Raw genomic sequence first — 23,242 nt, 5'->3', positions numbered from 1 at the left:
TCTGGCTTTGCACTTGGAAGGGAAGATTCTTCCGGATAAGAATGGCCACTCCCCTTCTTTTTGAACTAAAAGATGAAAAGAACACCTGACCAAATCCTCCCTGCTGCAGTTTCGAATGCTCCTTATCAAGTAGATGTGTCTCCTGTAAAAGGGCTACATCAACCCTCTCTTTTTTAAGACTTGGTTGTATCATTTTCCTTTTAATTGGCAAGCTCCCCTTGACATTAAGCGAATGACTAGCCATGATTGTTCAAGAAAGTCCAAGACCCCCCAGGAGAAAGAACCCCACTCAAAAAACATTGAGTAGAGACCGTAAACAATTCCCATAAATTTCAAAATACAACCTTTAAAACAACTAAACCAAGACAACTAAGAACTACTCCTAAAAAAAACACAAGACATAATTAACCAACCCTTATTTCTAAACTAAGACCTCTAGTTCTAGATTCGCTTACAAGACAAAATATTGTTTCAACATCCATCTGTTTAAGTCCCCTCAGGATCAGACATGCTAGAATGAATCAATGAGGAACTGCACTTCCATTTAACATTCTGTCTCTTTCATGCTCTTCCAATCACAAATGTTCTTCTCCTGCATTTGCTTCTGATAGGTTAATTTGTGAACAGGGAAGGGGTGAAAAGTGAAGTCTCCAAGTTGAGAGAATGAAAAAGAGGAGGAGAGGGTAAGGAGGTGGCTGCAGGGGTTAGATTGGAACCAAAAAGAGTTGGAAAAGAACAATGAAAAACAGAAAGAACAGTTTTAAACCTGTCATGAAAGGATACTCAACTAACTAGAATAATGGAGGAAATGGATTATTATTTGGGAAAATGTGAAGTTGCTGATTTTGAAAGACAGAACAGAAAAACAGGATAATATTTAAATGGAGAAAAGCTGCAGAAAACTGCAACACAAAGTGACTTGGAGGTACTTGTGCATTAAACACAGAAAGCGAGCACACAGGTGCAGCAGAGAATCAGGAAGGCTAATGGAACGTAGGCCCTTATTTCATGGGAGCTGGAGTACAAGTGAAGGAAGTCTTACTGCAACAGTGCAAGGTACTAGTGTGGTCACATCTGGAATAATATGAGCAATTTTGATCCTCTTATTTACGCAAAGGTAGCCATAGAAGCTTCACGACGATGATCCCTGTTATGGAAGGACAGTCTTATGAGCAGAGCCATCCAGGTTGAGATTCTACTCACTAGAATTTAGAAGAAGGAGAGTTAATCTCATTGGAAGATATATGATTCTTATGGGGCTTGACAGGATAAACATTGAGAGGATGTTTTCCTTCAGAGAGTCAAGGACCAGAGGGCACAGTCTCAGAATACAGGGATACTGGATTTAAGACTGAGATGAGCAGAGGATTGCGAATCCTTGGCACTCCTTGCATGGAGAGAATTTAGAATTAGAATCCCTACAGTGTGGAAGCAGGCCTTCAGCTCAACAAGTCCACATCAACCCTCCGAACAGTAATCCACCCAGAACCACTCCCCTACCCTATATTTACCTCTGACTAATGCACCTGGCCTACATATCCCTGAACACTATGGGTAATTTAGCCTGGCCAATTCACCTAACCTGTACATCTTTGGATTGTGGGAGGAAACTGGAGCACCCGGAGGAAACCCACACGGACACGGGGAGAACCTGCAAACTCCACACAGACAGTCACTCGAATCTCGAATTGAACCTGAGTCCCTGGTGCTGTGAGGCAGCAGTGCTAACCACTGAGGCACCGCGCCGCAGTTTGTACAGTCCTTTTGTATATTTATGGCTGAAATAGATAGATTCTTGTTCAGTAAGAGAATCAAGAGTTATGGGGAATAAGCAGGAAAGTGGATGAGAAGGAAGTTGGATCAGCCATGATCCATAAAGGGTGTACTCCTCTTCCTATTTCTTAGAGTCTTATTGTTTTGTATATTGTAGCTTTGGGTTTAATGGAGAGTTAAACATTAATTGAGGATATTGATGCTTTATTCTAATTCTGCTTCTGAATGAGTCCAAATATCCTATAATATAAATATAATTATATAAACATAGCAAGTATTGTTACTGCATGATTGCATCACCTGGGCAAAAATTTGGTAGACGGGGAACATAACGTGGGGAAATGTGACACTATGCAATTTGACAACAACATAGAGGGGGTAAATATTATTTAAATAGAGAAAGACTTCAGAAAGTCACAGAAGGATTTGGGAGTACTCATCCATGAATCAGAAAAGGCTCGCATTTTGTAGAAAATATTCTACAAAACAATGGTTAGGATTGGAACATACTGTCCCCCGATGCTGAGGTTGGTTCCAATTTGAATTAATTTAAAAGGGAACTGGATAAAAACTTGCAATTAAAATAAAGGAAAGAGTGTGAGGTAGAGGGAGGAGGTGGTAGGACTGTTTGGGTTTCTTTTGGAAAGAACTGGCTCAATGGACTGTAAGACCTCCTTTTAAGTTGCATTATTTGATCTTTCGGACCCAAAGCACAATACAAAGACTCATGACAGAAGCTTTGAGTGTTAAGGGTGGTGGTGGTGATAGTGGCAGAATGGAGGCGGTGGGGTCAGAAACGGGAGAAGTTTTCAGGGATTTTTCTCTCTGAGCTCACTCAAGCGGTACTAGAGCTAACCATAAAGTGTGGCATTGGAATCATGAGTCTGTTCAGACACGAATGATTGAGCCCTGAAGAACACTAATGAAACAATTGGGTTTTTTTACATTCATCAGTAGATTTCATGCTCATTTATTCTGATTCCAGTACACAAATTAAAAGGCTAATTTAGTTTGATCTTTGCCAAAGTTGAGTTACCACTATATCTCTATACGTGAAACACAATGAAGATAACAAATTACAGCAGAATATTAAAGAGAAAGTAAAATGACAGGATTACAGTTAAATTAAATGGAATTTAGTATTTACTGGTAGTCAGCGACAAAGGGGATAACACATCAGAGTGAGTTATAGTGATACTAACAGATTGCAAGCAATGATGTACTGTGACAGCAATGCATTACGCTATATTTTATGAGAGCAAAAGATCACTGTTTTACAGAACATCTGATTGCAAACAGTAAACAGTAGCACACAAATAGCAATTAGCATACTAGCAGTGGCATGGTGGCTCAGTGGTTAGCATTGTTGTCTCACAGCGCCAGGAGACCTGGGTTCAATTCCACCCTCGGACGCCTGTCAGTGTGGCGTTTGCACATTCTGCCCATGTCTGTGACAGATTTCTCCGGGTGATCCCGTTTCCTCCCACAGTCCAAAGGTGTGCAGGTCAGGTGAATTGGCCATGCTAACTTGCCCATCATGTTAGGTGCATCAGTCAGAGGGTGGAAATGGGTCTGGGTGGATTACTCTTCGGTAGGGCAGTATGGACATGTTGGGCCAAATGCCTGTTTCTACACTGTACAGGAAAGAACTGATTACAGTTGGTGAGTTTCAGAAAACAAGATAGATCACTCACTGGGTTACAGAAAACAGATTGCAGGAAGTGATGAAATTAGGGATATCATGAGAGGGTCAGCAAAGAAAGAGAGAAGGAAGTGGGGAGCAAGGAGAGGAAAAAGGTTGAAGTGGAGAGTGAAGGAAGAAAGGCTAAGTACTGACATAAGATGAAATAGAAGCCAATTTTGTTCGCTGTTTAGGTAATGTTAGAAATTGAGGCACAGACTGCCATAAAATTGAAGCAAAGATCCAAAGAATCCTACATTGTGGCCTGCAACAATGGCCTAGTAAGCAATCAGGTAACTGCAGAAGCGAAGAACAAGACAGAGAATGAGAAAGGACTTCTACACAAGGCATAGCAGTGGCCAGTGGCTCAGAGCGCAGAGATACAAGAAAACTGTCCTCCTCCTTCTAAAAAAAAATTGTATAAACCTGGGCTTTAGAATGAGAACTTTACTTCTTAAGGACTGACAGGAAATAATAACCTTGTCATCATCGCCTCTCATTGAGATTAAGGATGTACATGAGGCAATATTAAAGCACTTACTCAGCAATGAATGTACCAGAAATTCTATGCTAAAAATCATCAAGCAGAAATATGTTAAAAACAAATGCTATGTCCACAGCATGATTCCACATAGTATAGGAAAACTGAAAATGTTTGAAACTTGAAATAGAAGAAAGAGAATCTTTAAAATACACAGCAGGTATCAGTAAAGACCAAAATGTCAGCTGCAGCATTTCCTTGACTTCAAACAATGTTCTCAACGAAAGATCCTATTGTCATCTCTCAGATGCAGATAGCCACATTGCCAAAATTTGGTATTTTCTGATCAACCTGTTCAGTAATGTTATTATATATCCCTGGAGAAGGTGGGTTCTGAATCTGAGCCTCCTGGCTCAAAGATTAGGACATAATCACTGTGCTACAAAATGCCTTTTATTTTTTGTTTGTATGTCTGTTCAATGTTTCTCTGTTGCACTGAAAAACAAAGTTCCTTTTGACCATCAGTAGAGTAATTAATCTGAAATACAATTATTGGGCAGTCACAGCTGAGACTGTTACAGAAGTATTGAAAAAGAAATTGGGTTTGTTAGTAACCTTATGCTAGACATTATGAGGACTTCAACAGCTCCAAAAAACATCTGCCGTGTCAGCACACATGCAGTTAATGGCCATCAGAAACATCAAAAGCAGGTAGAACATGACGACAAAGAATCATAGAGATGTACAGCACGGAAACAGACCCTTCGGTCCAACCCGTCCATGCTGACCAGATATCCCAATCCAGTCTAGTCCCACCTGCCAGCACCCAGCCCATATCCCTTCAAATCCTTCCTATTCATATACTCATCCAAATGCCTCTTAAATGTTGCAATTGTACCAGCCTCCACCACTTCCTCTGGCAGCTCATTCCATATATGTACCACCCTCTGTGAGAAAACGTTGCCTCGTAGGTCTCTTTTATATCTTTCCCCTCTCACCCTAAACCTATGCCCTATAGTTCTGGACTCCCCGGCACCAGGGAAAAGACTTTGTCTATTTACCCGATCCATGCTCCTCAAAATTTTGTAAACCTCTAAAAGATCACCCCTCAGCCTCCGACGCTACAGGCAAAACAGCCCCAGCCTGTTCAGCCTCTCCCTATAGCTCAAATCCTCCAACCCTGGCAACATCCTTGTAAGTCTTTTCTGAAGCCTTTCAAGTTTCACAACATCTTTCCGATAGGAAGGAGACCAGAATTGCACGCAATATTCCAACAGTGACTTAACCAATGTCCTGTACAGCCGCAACACGACCTCCCAGCTCCTGCACTCAGTACTCTGACCAATAAAGGAAAGCATACCAAACGCCTTCTTCACTATCTGATCTACATGCAACTCCACTTTCAAGGAGCTATGAACCTGCACTCCAAAGTCTCTTTGTTCAGCAACACTCCCTAGGACCTTACCATTAAGTGTAGAAGTCATGCTAAGACTTGTTTTCCCAAAATGCAGCACCTCGCATTTATCTGAATTAAGCTCCATCTGCCACTTCTCAGCCCATTGGCCCATCTGGTCCAGGTCCTGTTGTAATCTGAGGTAACCCTCTTTGTTGTCCACTACGCCTCCAATTTTGGTGCCATCTGCAAACTTACTAACTGTACCTCTTACGCTCGCATCCAAATCATTTATGTAAACGACAAAAAGTAGAGAACCCAGCACCGATCCTTGTGGCACTCCACTGGTCACAGGCCTCCAGTCTGAAAAACAACCCTCCACCACCACCCTCTGTCTCTGCCTTTGAGCCAGGTCTGTATCCAAGTAACTAGTTCTCCCTGTATTCCATGAGATCTAACCTTGCTAATGAGTCTCCCATTGGGAATCTTGTCAAAATCTACCGGAAAACATTACACAGAATAAATATTGTAGAAACGTGTCATTTGGTCATGATTTTCAATGAAATTTTAAAGCTATATTTCAATAATAATTTTGCAATCTTGCTCAATATATTTCGGAACATAGGAACAGTGGTAGGCCATTCAGCCCCTCAAGGCAGATGCTGGAAATTAGAGTCAGCGTTAGAGTGGTGCTGGAAAAGCGCAACAGGTCAGACATCATTTGAGGAGCGGGAAAATCAATGTTTCTGTCTTGAATGCTGCCTGACCTGCTGTGTCTTTTCCAGCACCACTCTAATCTTGACTCAATCAGCTCCTCAAGCCGATTCTACTATTCAATAAGATCATGATGTAACTCCATATGCCTGCCTTGGACCCACATCCCTTGATACCCTTGCTTAATAAAAATGGGTCAATTCCTGATTTAAATTTAACAATTGAAGTAGCATCAATCACTTTTTGAGAAGGCTTCCACTAATCTTTCCGCATGGAAGTGCTTCATAACATCGCTCCTGAAGGGCATGGCCATAATTCTTAGAACATGTTCCTGGTTCTAGAATCATCAACCAGTAAAAATAATTTATTTTTATCTACTCAGATGGGCAGTACAGTAGCTCAATGGTTCGCACTGCTGCCTCACAGCACTAGGGACCAGGGTTTGAATCCAACCTCAGGATTTCCGCCGGGTGCTCCAGTTTACTCCCACAGTCCAAATATGTGCAGGTTAGGTGTCTCAGTCTTGCCAAATTGTTTGTAGTGTCCAGGGATTTGCAGGCTAGGTGGATTAGCCATAGTAAATGTGGGGTAAGAGTGTTGGCCTGGATGGGATCCTCTTTGAATAGTTGGTGCAGACTCAATGGGATGAATGGGCTCTTTCCACACTATAGGGAGGAATTCTATGATTTTGTCATTCCCTGTTAATATCATAGAACATAACAACGCAGTACAGGCCCTTCGGCCCTTGATATTGCACCGACCTGTGAAATCAATTTGAAGCCCATCTAATCTATTCCATTTTCATCCATATGTTTATCCAACGATTATTCAAATGCTCTTAAAGTTGATGAGTCTACTACTGTTGCAGGCAAGGTGCCCAATGCCCCTACTACTCTCTGAGTAAAGAAACTACCTCTAACATCGGTCCTATAACTATCACCCACCAATTTAAAGCTATGCCCCCTCGTGCTCACCATCGCCATCCAAGGAAAAAGGCTCTCACTGTCCACCCTAGCTAATCTTTTGATTATCTTCTATGTCTCAATTAAGTCACCTCTCAACCTTCTTCTCTCTGACAAAAACAGCCTCAAATCACTAAGCCTTTCCTGATAAGACCTTCCTTCCATACCAGGCAACATCCTGGTAAATCTCCTCTGAACCCTTTCCAATCCTTCCAGATCCTTCCTATAATGCAGTGACCAGAACTGTGCACAATACTCCAAGTGCAGCTGCACCAGAGTTTTGTACAGCGGCAACATAACATCATGGCTCCGAAACGCAATCCTTTTCCCAATAAAAGGTAACATACCGTATGCCTTCTTAACAACTCTATCCATTTATGCACATGGACACCGAGATCTCTGTTCATCTGCACAGAAGATTCTTACCATTAGCTCAGTATTCGTTATTCCTGTTGTTCCTTCACATTTTTCCACGTTAAACTCCATTTCCCACCTCTCAGACCAGCTCTGCATCTTACCTATGTCCCTCTGTAACCTGCAACATCCTTCAACACTATCCACAACTCCACCAACCTTCATGTCATCGGCAATTTTACTAAGCCATCCTTCTACGCCCTCTTCTAGGTCATTTATAAAAATAACAAACAGCAGAGGACACAAAACAGATCCTGATTAGAGTGGTGCTGGAAATGCACAGCAAGTCAGGCAGCATCCAAGGAGCAGGAGAATCAACATTTCGGGCAGGAGCCCTTCATCAGGAATGAGGCAAGAAGCCTCTGGGGTGGAGAGATAAATGGGAGGGATGGCACTGGGGAGAAAGTACCTGGGAGTGCAAGAGGTGGATGGAGGAAGGGGTAAAGGTATTAGGTCGGAGAGGAGGGTGGAACAGATAGGTGGGAAAGAAGATTGACAGGTGGGACAGGTTATGTGGATGGTGCTAAACTGGAAGTTTGGAACTGGGGTAAGCGTGGTGGGGGAATGAGGAAACTGGTGAAGTCCACATTGATGCCCTGGAGTTGAAGGCTTATGAGCGGAAGATGAGGCATTCTTCCTCCAGGCATTGGGTGGTGAGGGAGTGACGGGGGAGGAGGCCCAGGACGTGCATGTCCTTGGCAGAGTGGGAGGGGCAGTTGAAATGTTTGGCCATGGGGCGGTGGGGTTGAATGGTGCGGGTGTCACTGAGATGTTCCCTGAAGCGCTCTACTTCAATATAAAGCAGACGGCATCAGGAGCAACAGATGCAATAAATGATATTTGTGGAAGTGTACGTGAAACTTTGATGGATGTGGAAGGCTCCTTTGGGGCCTTGGTTGGGGGTAAGGGGGAAGGTGTGTCCTTTGGTGCCGTGGATGAATGTGAAGGGGGAGGTGTGGATCCTTGCAGTACACCACTAGTAACTGAACTTCAGGATGAACATTTCCCATCAAACACCACCCTCCGTCGCTTTCAGCTCGACAATTTCTAATTCAAACTGTTAAATCACTTTCAATCCAATGTCTCCGTATTTTGTGCAATAGCCTACCGTGGGAAACTTTATCAAACCTTTTCCTGAAGACATCAATTAGATCACTCCTGAACCTTCTAAATTCCAGAGAATAAAGACCTGATTTGTCTAGTCTCACTTCATAACTTATTTGTAAACCTGCATTGTACTCTATCTAGAGCTAAAACATCTTTTTAAGTTCTAGTATCCAGATCTGTGTACTCTAACTAGATTTTGTATAACTGCAGCATATTGTCTGCATTCCTTTATTTCTGTCCTTCAGATATGAAGCCCAGCATTCCATTAGCCTTCTTGCCTATTTTCTGCACCTGTTCACGGCATTTTAAAGAGCTATACACCTGTGCCCCTAAATTTTGTTCGATATACACTATTTTTAATTTGGTATCTTCTAAAAAAAAACTATAGTTTTTTTGCTCCAAAATGGATAACCTCACACTTGTTTATATTAAAATCCATCTGCCACAACCTTGCCCATTCACCTAATCTATCAATATCCTGTTGTAACTTCATGTTGTTGTCAACACTGTCTGCAATGTTGACCTGTTTGGTATCACTGCCAAATTTGGATGTTTTACTTTTTAATGCCATTATCCAAGTTGTGAAAGAATATTGTAGATAAGTGAGGCCCCAACAAAGATCCCTGCAGGATGCCGCTAGTCACATCCTGCCAGTTTGATTACTCCTTTTCCTGTATTACATGGGGTAATCCCTTCTGCTAATGTAAACCAGACACACAGAAATGCTCACCTCGCGCTGCAATCTGTTAAATTTCAAGTGGCAAAGAACTATCTGAAATATCACTAATTAAAGAAAAAAATTACCAATTTTATTCATTAAGTCCAAAAGAGAACAATAAACAACAACTATTTACAACTCCTTTCTCTTAAACTGATGTTTACCTCCCACTCTACAATACTGGTCCGATAAATTCCCTCTTAAATTAATGGCAAATCAATTTTCAAAATCAGTTGTTGTCTTCGGATGTTGAACTTCCTCTGTAGATTCCTCTAGGTCGTCTTCAGTCTTCTGCTGCTCAACTTTCTTATGGAGAGGTACCTTTCAGAGAGCTATTCTGCTGGCAGTCTGTTGGTGCTTGGCTGCTCTTTGCTGTTCTCCCCAACTGTTCAAAATACCCGATTTTATATACAATATTATACCGTCTCATTGGTTTGATGTCATCAAAACATGAAATTTCAAGTTCGATTGGATTTTGGTACTAATTGGCTGAATTTGAATTTGTTGTGTACCATAGTAATGCAGCTTCAGCTATTAATTTCACAATAAAATATTAGATTTTTAAGTTGTTCAGCATACTCTGTGCCTCTCTAGGTCTGTGCCAGCTTCCACTCTCTTCAAGGTACAGTACACACCTACACCTTCATAACAACTGTCACTCAACTGATTTCCTATCCATTTGCTCTGAATTTCCACCTTAACTAATAGTCTTTTGTGTGGGACTTTATGAAAAGCCTTCTAGAAGTCCACATAAACAACATCTGTCCACCACATTCATCCCTCTTCAAAACATTCAATGAGCTTTGTCAGGCATGACCATGAATCCATGCTGCAATTTGCTGGTTTCCCTCTAATATCCTTCTTAAAGAGCAGAGTGACACAAGAAACTTTCCAATCCAGAGATTCAACTCTTGAACCCAGATTCACCACGACACTAACAGATAGTGGCCTGAGAAAAGTGTCCTATTGCTATTATTTTATTAAATAGAAAGTTATCTTTATTGCAAAGTTGTGTGTCTGAAACTTTTTATTTGATAATCAAAGTGTGGGAAAATAGTTGCTTCTGTGCAAATCCTGGTCCTCTTTCAAATTTCGGTACCTTCTAACATAGTGGAGTTGTTGCATAACTAAATGCATGACTGACATGACGGCCAGCCCAGGAACAGTCTATTTTACACCCAGTATTGTGTAATGCAGTAGGATAAAGAAGAGATTTCATAGTTAAGGATCCTCCAGTGAGTAATGATTGCAATAATGGTAAGCTTCCAATTGAAGGAAAACAACTTGGGTCTCAAATTCGTGTTTTCAACTTAATTAGGGACAATTATACGTGAAGAGAATTTGTCAAAAGCAGGCCAGCAAAATAAACTAAAAGGAAGGTTAGTAAATGAGGAGTGGCAAACATTTAAGCAAATATTTCATAACACTCAGGAAACATTCATTATGGTCAAAAAAAAGAACTCGATGAGAAGGATGGACTTTCTGTGGTTAACAGAAGTAATTCAAGAAGAGTTTTCAATCAGAAGATAAGACATACAAAGCAGCAAAACCTAGAAGTAGGCTCGAAGATTGGGATTCGTTTACAAACCAACAAAGGATGACCAGAAAAATTAACTAATAGGGAAAAAAAAATGATAATTAAATTAACAAGTTGCTTCTGTAGGTATATAAAATGAGAGTAGTTCAGGTGTATGGGACCCTTGGAGAACACAAGTGGGAAATCAATAATGGGGAGCAAGGAAATGGCAAATAACTTAAACTAATGCTTTGCATCAGTCTTCAAAGTGGAGGACACTATAAACATTTCAAAGATAACAGAAAAACCCTAAGTGCTAATGGGAGGAAATACCTTTTAACAGTCTTTATTATGGGGGACAAAGTATTTGTAAAAATAATAGAACTGAAGGCAGAAAAGTCTGCCTGATGTCCTGCGTATAAAGGTTTCAAGCCACAAGGATCAGTCCTAGGGCCTCAATTATTTAATATCGATATTAATAAATTGGAGGAGGGTAGAAGATGTGATGTACCCAAATTCGTTAACAATATAAAAATAGGTGGGCAGGCGTAGTTTAAGGAATCTGCATAGGGATATAGATAGGTTGGGTGGGTGGGAAAAACTTGGCAGATGAGGTTTAATGTAGGAAAGTGTTAGGTCATACACTTCAATTGGAAAAATCAAATGACACTATTATTCAATTAAAGAGTTTCCAACAAAGTGCAGTGTAGAGGGATGTGAGTGTTCTTGTGCATGAAACATGAAATGTTAGCATTCAGATGCAGCAATTAATGAAGAAGACAAACAGAAGTTTGCTTTTTATTTGGACTTTAAAAAATAGGGAAATTTTGTTATAATTGTAGGGGTGTTCGTGAGACCACAGCGAGTGGACTGAGTACAGTCTTGGTCCCCAAATTTATGAAAGGATACACTGGCATTAGAGTCAGTTCAAAAGGGATTCACGAGTCTGATTCTTGAGATGCAGGCTTAAATTATCAAGAATGGTTAAGTACATTATGCATTATTCAATAGATTAGGAGAATGAGGGGAGATATTTTGAAAGTTACAAGATTCTAAGGGGGCTGACCGGATAGATGGTGAGATTATTTCCTCCAGCAGAGGAATCTCAAACCAGGGAGCATAGTTGCAGAATAAGGGGACACTCATTTAAGACAGAGATGCAAAGGAATTTCTTCTCCAAGAGGACAGTGCATGTTTGGAATTCTCCACACCAGGGAGTTGTGGAGGCCCGATCACTGTAAACATTGAGGAGGAGGTACATAGAGTTTTGAAATTTCGAGAAGTTGAGGGTTGTCAGGAGCTGACACAATAGTGGAGTTGAGGCCTGGGGCAGATGAGCCATGTAGACTGTTAGGAGAAGCTTCACAACCTGAATGGCCTATTCCTGTTCCAATTCTTATGTTCACTGAATGTCTTTTTGATTCAGAGTATTGATCATAGATTCATATACTTCAGAAGACTATTCAGCCCATCATTTTGTGTTGATTCTTGGAAAGAGTTATCACAGGCCTATCTTCTTCTATTCTTTCATGGGATGTGGGCACTTCTGACTAGGCCAGTAGTTATTAGTCCCTGAAAACCTTGAGCGAGTGGTGCGGAGCTGCTTTCTCAAACGGTTGCAGTCCACGTGGTGTAAGAACACCACAATACTGTTAGTAAGTGAATTCCAGGATTTTCGTCCAGTGACATTGGAGTAACCGTGATATAGTTTCAAGTCAGGATGGTGTGTGATTTGGAGTAGAACCTACATATTTTTATTTTGAAAATTTTTCCTGAAAGCACTAATTGGATCTATACCTTTAGGACCAGATTATGACAACTCACAATAAAAATTATTTCCATTAATTTCCCTCTTGTTCTTTTGCTAATTATCTGTAGAGTGCTTTCTCTAGTTACTGACATTTCTGGAAACAATATCACTTTATTTTATTCATTCAAGCCAGTTATAATTTTGAACATTTCTAGTAAACCTCCCTCAACACCTTCTGCACTGGTGAAAATAACAAGATTCTCCTGTCTTTCCACACAACTAAAGTCCCTCATTCTTAAAATGCAGTGTCCAAAATTGAGCACGGTACTCCAGCTGAGGCCTAACCAGTGAGTTATAAAGGTACGGTATAATTTCTTTACTTCTGCTGTATGGCCTATATAAGGTCTTGGATCCTGTATGCGTTTATTTTCAGCAATCTTAGCATTTTGTCCTGCAAGCTACAATTGAATTTATATTAGAGTTCCATGGGAGGAAAAAAGTAATAATTCAATACTTTACAACATTATATGAGAGACCTGCAGCCTTTTTCTATAACATTACTTTAAATTTGCACTAATTTATTGAGCTCTCCAATTGTCTTAGTGGATGAATACACCAAGTGTTGTAGCAATGATCAACAAACAGCCACAGGTTTAATGCTATCTCTCTTTGATCTCAGCCTGTACATGGCATTTAATCACAGCAAGTGGGTGAGTAAAAGACTGCCAGTACTTGTTGAATAAGTTCAACATAATACTCATTCAGCTGAGCCATCAGAAGTAAAGCTGTAGCTCAGCAAGTGTCAGCATCCTCACAAGAGGAAGAAGGAAAAGAAAGATTATGTAAATTTAGAGCAGCAGATACAGAGGAAGGTGTTAGATAGCAATATCATGGGGGACAGGATTAAGTTATTGAACATTTACCAAAGAAATGTGAATTCAAATGCTTGCCTTACTCCAAACCAACCTGGCTTTCTAACCTGTTTTCTTAATTGTAAATCCAGTACTTTTGCTCGATATACAAGTTGAAAACATTGGCAAAGTCATATGCTGCTATCGCACAGTACATGGCTATGTCAATGTGACTGATCCTGTCCGTACACCAATACAGTTGCTATATAGTGAGAATCTACAGAGCAACAGAACAAATTTTCATTCAAATTCAGTACACTCAAATTTGCCATTTATAGAAAAACTCACAAGAGGAAATTGACTTTTTCCAAATAAGGCAATGTATACTTCTGTATTCAGTTCTCCAAGTTGTTGCGGCTCCACTACTAAAGGGATCTCCACAATGGAACAGGCCTCAATAATTCCATAAGGCTCTGGACTGGAATAAAGTATGCCTTGTTGATTGTCCAAACCCTGAGAGAAGCAGCAAACACAAGAAAGGTTGGAGTTAAACATATATACCAATAACATCCAATAAATTAATGAGGAGTGATGAGAGACACAAGATGTACTTGCAAGGCTACCTCAGCAGCATCCCAAAACCTGTAGTCTCCATCTCATAATGGCAACAAGTGCATGGGAATGCCAAGGTCTGCACAAAGCACAGGCATCTTAATTTAGGCTTGTACACTTGCAGTTCTTTCACTGTCTCTGGTCAAAATCCAAGAACATTCTCCCTAACAGCACTTCACATGAATGCCCGCATCTCATGAATTACTTCTTTTTAAAAACATGCCACAAAGCTAAGCAGCATCTCACACTCTGGAGGAGAATAAACTGTAAATAAAAACAGTAACACTTGGAAATAAATGCATACATTGGTCTTGAGCTCAATTTTGAAGTACAGTATACAAGACAAGTTGGAACAATTGCATCATTCATTGAAAGTTCTATTGGCTTTTCCTTCTGGGACTGAATGAATCTACTCTCTATTAAACCTTTTGTTCAGCCTGTTGAAGATTCTCAGTGCTGAGTATGAAAAACATTCAGATACTGTGCAGGTACTCCTAAGAGTGGTCTTTCGGAGTAAGACTATCAATTCTCACCACTTTTATGCATGCTTTGTAAGAATTGGATTGAGTTTGTCCAAAACAATTCTGTACAGTTAGCTCATTCAGGAGAATTTCATTCCATTAGTCTGATGTTAATTTGTAAGTCGAGGTTCCAAAACCAAAAGGCCCAATGTACAACCTTATCCTTGTGGGACACATATGTATAAACACAAAGTTGTTCTAAAACAATTTCTGAAACAGGTAAATTCTGTTTCATTTTCAAACATAACCTTTTATACAAACTACAATACTATTATTGTTGTAATCGGGGATAATGTAGTCAGGAGAATAGACAGTTTTCTCTGTGGATAGAACCAAGCGTCCCAAAGGCTGTGTTGCTTGCCTGGTGCCCAGATTCAGGATATCTCATCTGGGCTGCAGAGAAACCTGGAGTGGGGAGGAAGATCCAGTTACCATGGCCCACATAGGTACTAAAGATACAGGTAGAAAGAGAAAAGAGGTTCTGCTGAGGGACTAGGGCTAAATTGACAAGCTAAATCAGAAAGGTATTACGACCAGATTACTATCCAAACCATGAGCTAATTGGCACAGGGTCAACAAGATTAAAAAGGTAAGCACATGGCTCAAAGATTGGTGTGGGAGAAATGGATCTGAATTCATGAGACATTGGCACAGTAATGGGGAAGGGGGGAGCTGTTCTAATGGAACAGGCTCCACCTGAATCATGCTGGGACAGAATCCTGGTGAATTACACAACTGTGGATAAAGCTTTAAACCAAATAGTGGGGGGGGGGGGTGGTTTCAGGGAAAATTATAGAGAAAGGGAAAGGCGGAGAGGGCTCAGAAGAGATTATTAAAGTTTCCAGAACACGTAATCGGACAGAGAGTATGGAAAAGCCAGGAGTCTAACTTCAGGCACAGCAGTTAAGGGGACAACTATGAGAAGGGGGACAGTCAATGCAAGACTGAAGATATTGTACGCAATATTCAAAAAACGGTGAATGATCTTGTATTGCAGTTTGAAATTTATGGACACAATGTTGTGGGAATCATAGAACTGTGGTTGCTTGGGAATTAGGGCTGGGAACTAAATATCCAAGGATGCATGTTCTATTGAAAACACAGGAAGATGGGTGGGGGTGTGGAGTTATTCACTTTGCTAGGAAGAATAGAGGTGTAAACTATATTCTAAATGGGGAAAGGCTGAAGCACAAAGGGTCCTCACTCAGAATTCTCTTAAGATTAACATGCAGGCTCAGTTGGCAGTTAGGAAGGCAAATACAATGCTACCATTCATTTCAAAAGGGCCAGAATATAAGAGCAGAAATGTACTGCTGAGGCTATATAATGTTTGGTCAGACTGCATTTGGAATAGTATGAGCAGTTTTGGGTCTTGTTCCTCAGGAAGGATGCACTGGCCTCGGGGTGGGGTAGATGGGCAAACGTCGAGGAGGTTGACAAGAATGATCCTGGAAATGAAGAGCTTGCCATGAGAAGCGATTGAGAACTCTAAGACTGTACTCATCAGAGTTTAATTTATAGAATACTGGGAGGCTTGGATATAGTGGCCGGAGAGAAGATGTTTCCACTAATATAAGAGATGAGGACTCATGTGAACAGCCTAAGTGTGAAGGGATGACCCTTCAGAACTGAGAGGAGCAGGAAATTCTTCAGCCAGATGGTGGTGAATCTGTAGAACTCATTGCTACAGAAAGTTGTGGAGGCCAAGCCAGTGAGTGTATATAAGATAGAGATACATGGGTTCTTGATTAGTAAGGGGATCAAGAATTACAGGGAGAATCCAGGAGAATGGAAAACATATCAGCCATGATCGAATGATGGAGCAGACCCAATTGTCCACATGCCTTAACTCTGCTCCTATAGTTAGGATCTTAGATTGCTACAGAAGACCTAAAACAGAAAGCTTGTGCAAATGATCTTACTGTACATCAAAATAAAGACAGGTTCTGGCTCACAGCAAAGACCCATCCCCATAACATCTCCACTGCAGCAGACTATTAAGCACAAAGGATTCACAAATTTGTTGAAAACACCAGTGTCCAAAATCCAAGAGTTTAATTTTCAACCTGCTCAATGCATTTGGTGAGGATTAATTTTACAGAATTCTACTTAGCTTTACAAAAAATCATTAGTATTTTATCATCAGAGCCACTTTAAAGCATCTACGCCTGGGACTACTCAGTGGCATCTCTGCCACAGTGTGCACAACTGGGAGCTCATTACTGGCAACTTATTACACACAGTTCATTACTGGCAGCTTTGGGGATGTGCATTAATTTTCATATATAGTTTTTAAGTTGAATATGCATCCCTGAATAAATGAAACATTGATTTGTGAGGACAAAACAAAAATCACAGCAATATTTTAAGCATGAATTGAACTGTGGGAATAAATGGGCAGTGACACTTTAGAAAAATGATAATGCTGAGGATGAATCTGCATTTCAGACAGTCACAAACAGCAAACTCAAAATCATACTGTCTCACATTAACTGCAAATCATATTCTCATGTTTATGCAATATTTAAACAAATGAATTGATGTCAGCGCTGCTCGACGTTTGCCCATCTAAGTCCTTGAACCAGACTGGCTTTAGCTTCAAATTCTGATTGGTTTTTATGAACAAAATTCCTTTAGCTTCTATTCTTAGTTTAGAACTATTGATTGGTAGGAAAGCAATCAACAGCTAGAGCAGAGACTGCTCATGCATACTTAGATACCAATCTGAAAACTTAATCAGAGTGGTTCGTCTTTCTGGTTTCGATTACAGTTTTTTATTATTCGTGCTGCTTGTCAAATTTTGCAATTTTTTTTCTTTCAGAGATATCGGCATTAGGTTTCATTTATGAAATCCTTTCTTTGATGAGTAGTACTTTCATTTTCATTTTTTTTATGGAAAATGCAGCATCTCAATTCCGTGCACCATTCTCTAGCTAATAGGTCACCTATCTTACACGTGTCTGCCAGTTTCATTTCTCAGCTAGTTATTTAATGGGGCCTGAATTCTGGCTTGGTGACTCAAACCTGCCAAAACCGGACCCTTGTCAAGGCCCATGCCCTTCAGTGAAACTGGGACCTCATACAGAACTACGCAAACTCCACCATACCACCTACTGTTTAATATTCAGGAGCATACTCTGAATATCTGCACTCCCAGCCCAAATCAAATTGCCCTCATACTATGCATCATTAACTTCGCAATTTTCTCCATTAAAGTTAAATTCCGTTCCGTTCCTCAGAAATTACAGTCATAACCCTCAATCTCTCACTGTTTAAAAACTTCTCGTGATGTTGCAAAGTCATCAGAAACTGGATGCAAAAAATATTTGATGGATTCTGGAAGCTTCCGGACGCAGAGAACAAGGACAATGGAGGAGGCACTTAATTATATGAAATATACAACATCGCTTTGCTGCCAGCAAGATTCCAATTTGATTCACTCCACATGCTATCAGTGTGGAGACAATGAATACAGCAAAGGCAGTGGACCCTGACAACATTCCAGTAATAATGCTGAAAACTTGTGCTCCAGAATTTGCTTCCAGCCTACCCAAGCTGTTCCAGGATAGTTACAACACCGGTATCCACCAGACCATGCAGAAAATTGCCAAGGTATGTCCTGTGCACAATAAGCAGGACAAATTCAACCCAACCAATTACAGTCCCATCAGTCTACTCTCAATGTTCAGTAAAATGATGGATGGTGTGATCAACTTGCTTAACAACAACCTGCTCATTGACATTCAGTTTGAGTTCTGCAGGGCAACTCAACTCCTGACTTCATTACAGCCTTATTCAAAAGAAAACAAAAGACCTAACATCCAAAGGTGAGGTGAGAATGATGTTCTTGACATCAAGTCTGTATTTGACTGATTACGTTGTAGCATGCATGCTTTAATTTTGCTTAGGATCCTCCTAAATGGGACCTTCTGAAATTCCACATTCAGTACTATGGTTGACCATGTGAAAAGAGTGACAGCAACAGTTAAGACTTGCAGACTAGTTTTGGATCTTCATCCAGTGTCTCCCTGAGTTGAGTTCACTCAGGCAGAGTGCACTCTGAAGGCAGCCACTGGAGAGAATGAAAGTGCCACCTGTCATCCTGTGAACTAGTGAATCTTTGCACATTATTGCAATTGGTCATCTATCCAATAATAGCCACTTTTCTTGATTTAAAAAAAAACCTTTCTGACATACTCAAACCAGTAACTATTCATTCCAATTCGGACTAACCTGTGGAATTACCCCATAACATGCTGGAAGATCATTGGTATTCTGAAGTTTTATCATGCATTCATAAGGGTGCTTGAGAAAGCAGCGTCCAAGGTCAATCTGTTGGTTAACCACCTCCACATTGGGAACAATGCATCTGTCAAACAGAAATTGTTAAAAGCTGGTAACAAGTTAGTCAGTCATTGTGTGATACCTACAGTAATATGTAAGCTTTACCATCTGCTAATTACATGGTGAAGCAAAAAAGATTAGCAGTAATCTACAGTGACAATTAGAGACATATGGTCTGCTTTGTCTAAAGGGACTACTGCACAAAGAACTGTGCTGCCTTAAATAAAACATTCAATTACATGTCTATCACAACCAAATGAATGTCAAGAGATAAACAAACCACAGCAAACCCCAAAATTGCACCTAATCTTATTCCATTTCTATAAATGCTGAGAATACATTTTCCCCTGTAGCAAGGTTATCTCCACATTTCCACCTGAACTCCTACACTGCCAAAACAAACCTAATTTTCCATAATGTACCACCACTGTATTACTATACGTAGTCTGTTATGTCAACCATCTTGTTCAAATACAAAGCGTTATTGATCAGTGCAAAAAACATGTTGGCACATCTTCCAGAACAACTTTTCAGAATCAGGAAAATTTCATTCTGAGCTATTCCCAGATTTTTACTGACTCTTTCTGCCCCCTTCTTCCAGGTCCCTCTGATCCTGCTGTTAATTGCATGCTGAGTTTAAATTCAAAACATTTATTTCCAAAACTTTTCAGAATAGGTAACTTCAAAATAACCTCACTGAAATTCAGAGCCTGACTTGATTCACTTGCTGCAACAATCTCCGCAATATCCCTATTCCTGATCACAAAGGCAGCATTAAGAACAACTACATTCTCTTCCTTTGATCCTGCTGCACATAATGTGCCTGGAATCCACTGGTATCTGGGGACGGAATATAGTTCTGAAGGTCACTGAACCAGAAACATTAATTCTGCTTTCGCTCCCCTGATGCTGTCAGACCTGCTGAGTCTCTCCACCAATTTCTGTTGTTGCTTGTGATAGAATATAGTTGTTTGCTATATATCACCGGACACATTGGAAAACATTTCAACTCAAAGGTGTAAAATTGGCACTATGGATTAACAGTCTGAAATAAAATCAGCCCCATTTTTATTTTCAATGAGATTGAGACTGTTTTTCATTTCCAGGCCCTTGTTCTAACTACTGCATAGGATGTTGCATTAGGTGATGGTTGTGTAGGAGTTAATGTTCATGTTACATTGACGCCATTCATTCTACTGAGGTCTTACCCAATTTTGGTGGAAACAAGGAGAAACTCCAGTTTCTGAAGGGAGCATATCTACTCCATCTCCCAAGGTGCTAGTAATTATGCCTGACCTTCCTGGTCTCTTCTGTAGAGACTATGGCTGGGTCTCTTCTGAAGAGGCTATGGCAATACATCCTCCATCGCTAAGAATTAAATAGGTCCAAGACGTAGCAAAGACAAAGCAGATTGGAGGTAGTGAAATACCTCAAACAACCCTCAGTACCATATGATATAGGTGGCAAATACTGCAAAATTCCAGCAGTCATCATCAAGGAAAATAACACACCAGTGGTCTTTGCAATGTATCATGCTGAGAAGAATAATTATTTGCTTTCTGCATGTCATGTACTTTACATCTGCAGCCCACTTTATCCATATACAGGGTACATATGATGAAAGAAAAGAGAAATTACCGTGCCAGGATGGGGATTGCAAGAACTTCCAGGCCAACATTCTCCACCTCGACAATGAGGGGCATGTCATATTTTTTTACAGTGTTGGGGCAAAATGATACCTAGGGAAAAAAAGAGAAATGAATGAGAATTTATGATTCCTGTCCCTCTGCAGGGTGCAATGGAGATTAATAGTCTTGGCTTGGCTATGGAAGAACTTTGGCATAATGCATTATAAAATACCACAGAACAAACTACACGTAGAAGTAGATTAGAATTCAAAGCGGAGTGGAGATAATTCAACCTAAGCACTAGGACAAGACAGGCAATGGTAATTAAGCTGTAAATTTACCATCCCACTCAACTTGCTCCATCACGCATGACAGGCTTTCCCCATGGACAGAATTTAATTGATATGATGGTGGAGCTTCAGAGGATATGGTCTTTCTTATTGAGGCCAACATTTATTGTCCATACTTAATTGCTCTTGGGAAGGTGATGCTGAACTGTATTCTTGGACTACTTCAGTCAGGATGTTGATAGGGACCCAGGTGCTATTAGGGAGTTCCACGATTTTGACTTAGTGACAGTAAAGGAACAGCAAGATATTTTCAAGTTACGATGGCAGTGTTACTTAAAGGGATCTTGCAAGTGATGGAGTTTCCACCGATCCGCTTTAGCCTTCCCGGAAATAAAAGATGTGGATTCGGAAGGGGCTGCTAAAAGAGGCATGGTGAGATGGTACACATTGCTACGACTATTCATCAGTGGGGAAGGGACTGGATGTTAAAGTTGGATGTGGTGCCAATCAAAAGGGATGCTGTGTCCTGGATGTTCTTGATCTTCTAGAATTTTTGTTGGAGTTCCATACATCCAGGAAAGTGGTCAATTTTCCATTACACTACTGACTTGGACCTTGAAGATGGTGGGCAGGCATTCAGGAAAAGGAAGTGAGTTACTCATTGTAGAATTCGGAGCATCTGACTTGATAATTTCATAGCTGGCCCAGTTCAGTTTCTGATTGACTGTAATCTACCAGGATGTTGATAGTAGGGATTCGGAAATAGTAATACCATTGAACATCAAGGGCAATATTAATTTTCTTTTGCTGGAGATGGCAAATGTCTGGCTCTTGTGTGATGCAAACATTACTTGTTCCTTTTCAGCCCAAGCTTAGATAGTGTTCACATCTTGCTGCATTTGGACAAGGATGGCATCAGTTTTTGAGGTTTCATGAATGGTGCTGAACATTGTGCAATCATCAGCAAACACCTCCATTTCTGACCTTATCATGGACAGGAAGCCAATGATGAGATAGCTGAACATGTGTGGGCCTAGAATTCACCCTGAGGAACTCTTGCAGAGATGTCCTTGGCAGTGGGATGATAGACTCCTAACAATCACAGCCAATTTCCTTTGTTTTGAGAATGACCCCAAACAAAGGAAAGTTTTGTGCTGATTCCCAGCAACTTCATTTTTGCAAGGATAATTTAATGCCACACTCAGTCAAATGCAGCCTTAATGTAATGAGCAGGAAGTCTCAACTCACATCTCGAATTCAGTTCTTTTGTTTATGTTTGGACCAAGGAATTAATGAGGTCAGGAACTGAATGGTGTGGCAGAACCAAAACTGAACCAAATCAGAATTCGGTTATTTCTTTAAAAGTGCTGTTTGATAGCACTGCTGATGATTCCTTCCATCACTTTGTTAATGATCTTGCATCTATCATCTTAGAGCACATACAGTGTATGTATATATCTGAAAATCGGGCAATCTGAAGGACCTCGTCATTTTTCTAACAACAATTCATGGGAAATTGGCAATAATACAGGGATAAGACGGAGCTGTTCAGATGAAACATGCTCCACCTGAATCATGCTGGGACCAGAGTCCTTGCAAATCACATGACTAGGACTGTGGATATGACTTTAAACTAAATATCGGGAGGGTAGGTTCAGTTGCATTAAAAATTATGGAGAAAAGTTAAAGATGGGCTTAAAAGAATGCAATATACAAATCAAATTATATGAGCTTGTAGAGCAGATTTAAATTTATGGGTACAATGTTGTGGGTATAACAGAGATGTGGCTGCAAGGGGATCAGGACTGGGAGACACATACCAGGACAGGCAGAGGGGGCAGGGTTGCCTTGTTAGTAAGAAATTAAATTAAATCGATAGCAAGAAGTGATATAGAGCCAGAAGGTGCACAGGAATCGCAAAGGCAAAAAGACCGTAATGGAGTTAGGCACAGGCCTCCCTCGTAGTAGTCAGGATGTGGGGAAGATCTCAAGAAAATAAATTCATGTTTACAAAATGTTTTTTTGGAGCAGCTTGTGATAAAGCCCACTAGAGAACAGGCAATTGTGGATTTAGTGATGTGTAATGAGAAAGACTTGATTAGGGAGCGGAAAGTGATGGAACTCCGAAGTGACCAGTGACCATAATAAGATAGAATTCACCCTGCAGTTTGAGAAGGGAGAAGCTTGAATCTGATGTAATATTTTACAATTATGTAAAGGTAAGCAGAGAATAACTTAAAAAAAGCAAATATGAAGGTATGCTAGCTAGTAATATAAAATGAAATTGCAAGGTGTTTTTAACATATTGAGGTAAGAGAGGCGCGAATGTGGACATTAGACCATTGGAAAATGAGGCTGGAGAAGTAGTAATGGGGAACAAAGAAATGGAAGAGGTACTGAATAGTACTTTGCATTAGTTTTCACAATGAAAGACACCAGTGTTGTACGAGAACTTCAAGTGAGTCAGGGGACAGAGATGAGCATAGT

The 23,242-nt window shown here is 40.4% G+C and overlaps 1 protein-coding gene across 1 annotated transcript in view; it reads right to left on the bottom strand.

The window, feature by feature from the left end:
- Positions 1-23,242, bottom strand: part of hydin (HYDIN axonemal central pair apparatus protein) — an 888,678-nt gene that overhangs the window by 467,780 nt on the left and 397,656 nt on the right. The window contains exons 16-18 of the mRNA XM_060837518.1: positions 20,476-20,576; positions 18,727-18,862; positions 13,709-13,873 (exon numbers count right to left, since the gene is read on the bottom strand). Coding sequence (XP_060693501.1) covers positions 13,709-13,873; positions 18,727-18,862; positions 20,476-20,576 — 402 coding nt within the window. The remainder of the gene's footprint in view (positions 1-13,708; positions 13,874-18,726; positions 18,863-20,475; positions 20,577-23,242) is intronic.

Source organism: Hemiscyllium ocellatum, chromosome 17 (assembly GCF_020745735.1).
Source record: "Hemiscyllium ocellatum isolate sHemOce1 chromosome 17, sHemOce1.pat.X.cur, whole genome shotgun sequence".
Lineage (NCBI taxonomy): Eukaryota > Metazoa > Chordata > Chondrichthyes > Orectolobiformes > Hemiscylliidae > Hemiscyllium > Hemiscyllium ocellatum.
This window is presented reverse-complemented; position numbering and strand designations above follow the sequence as displayed.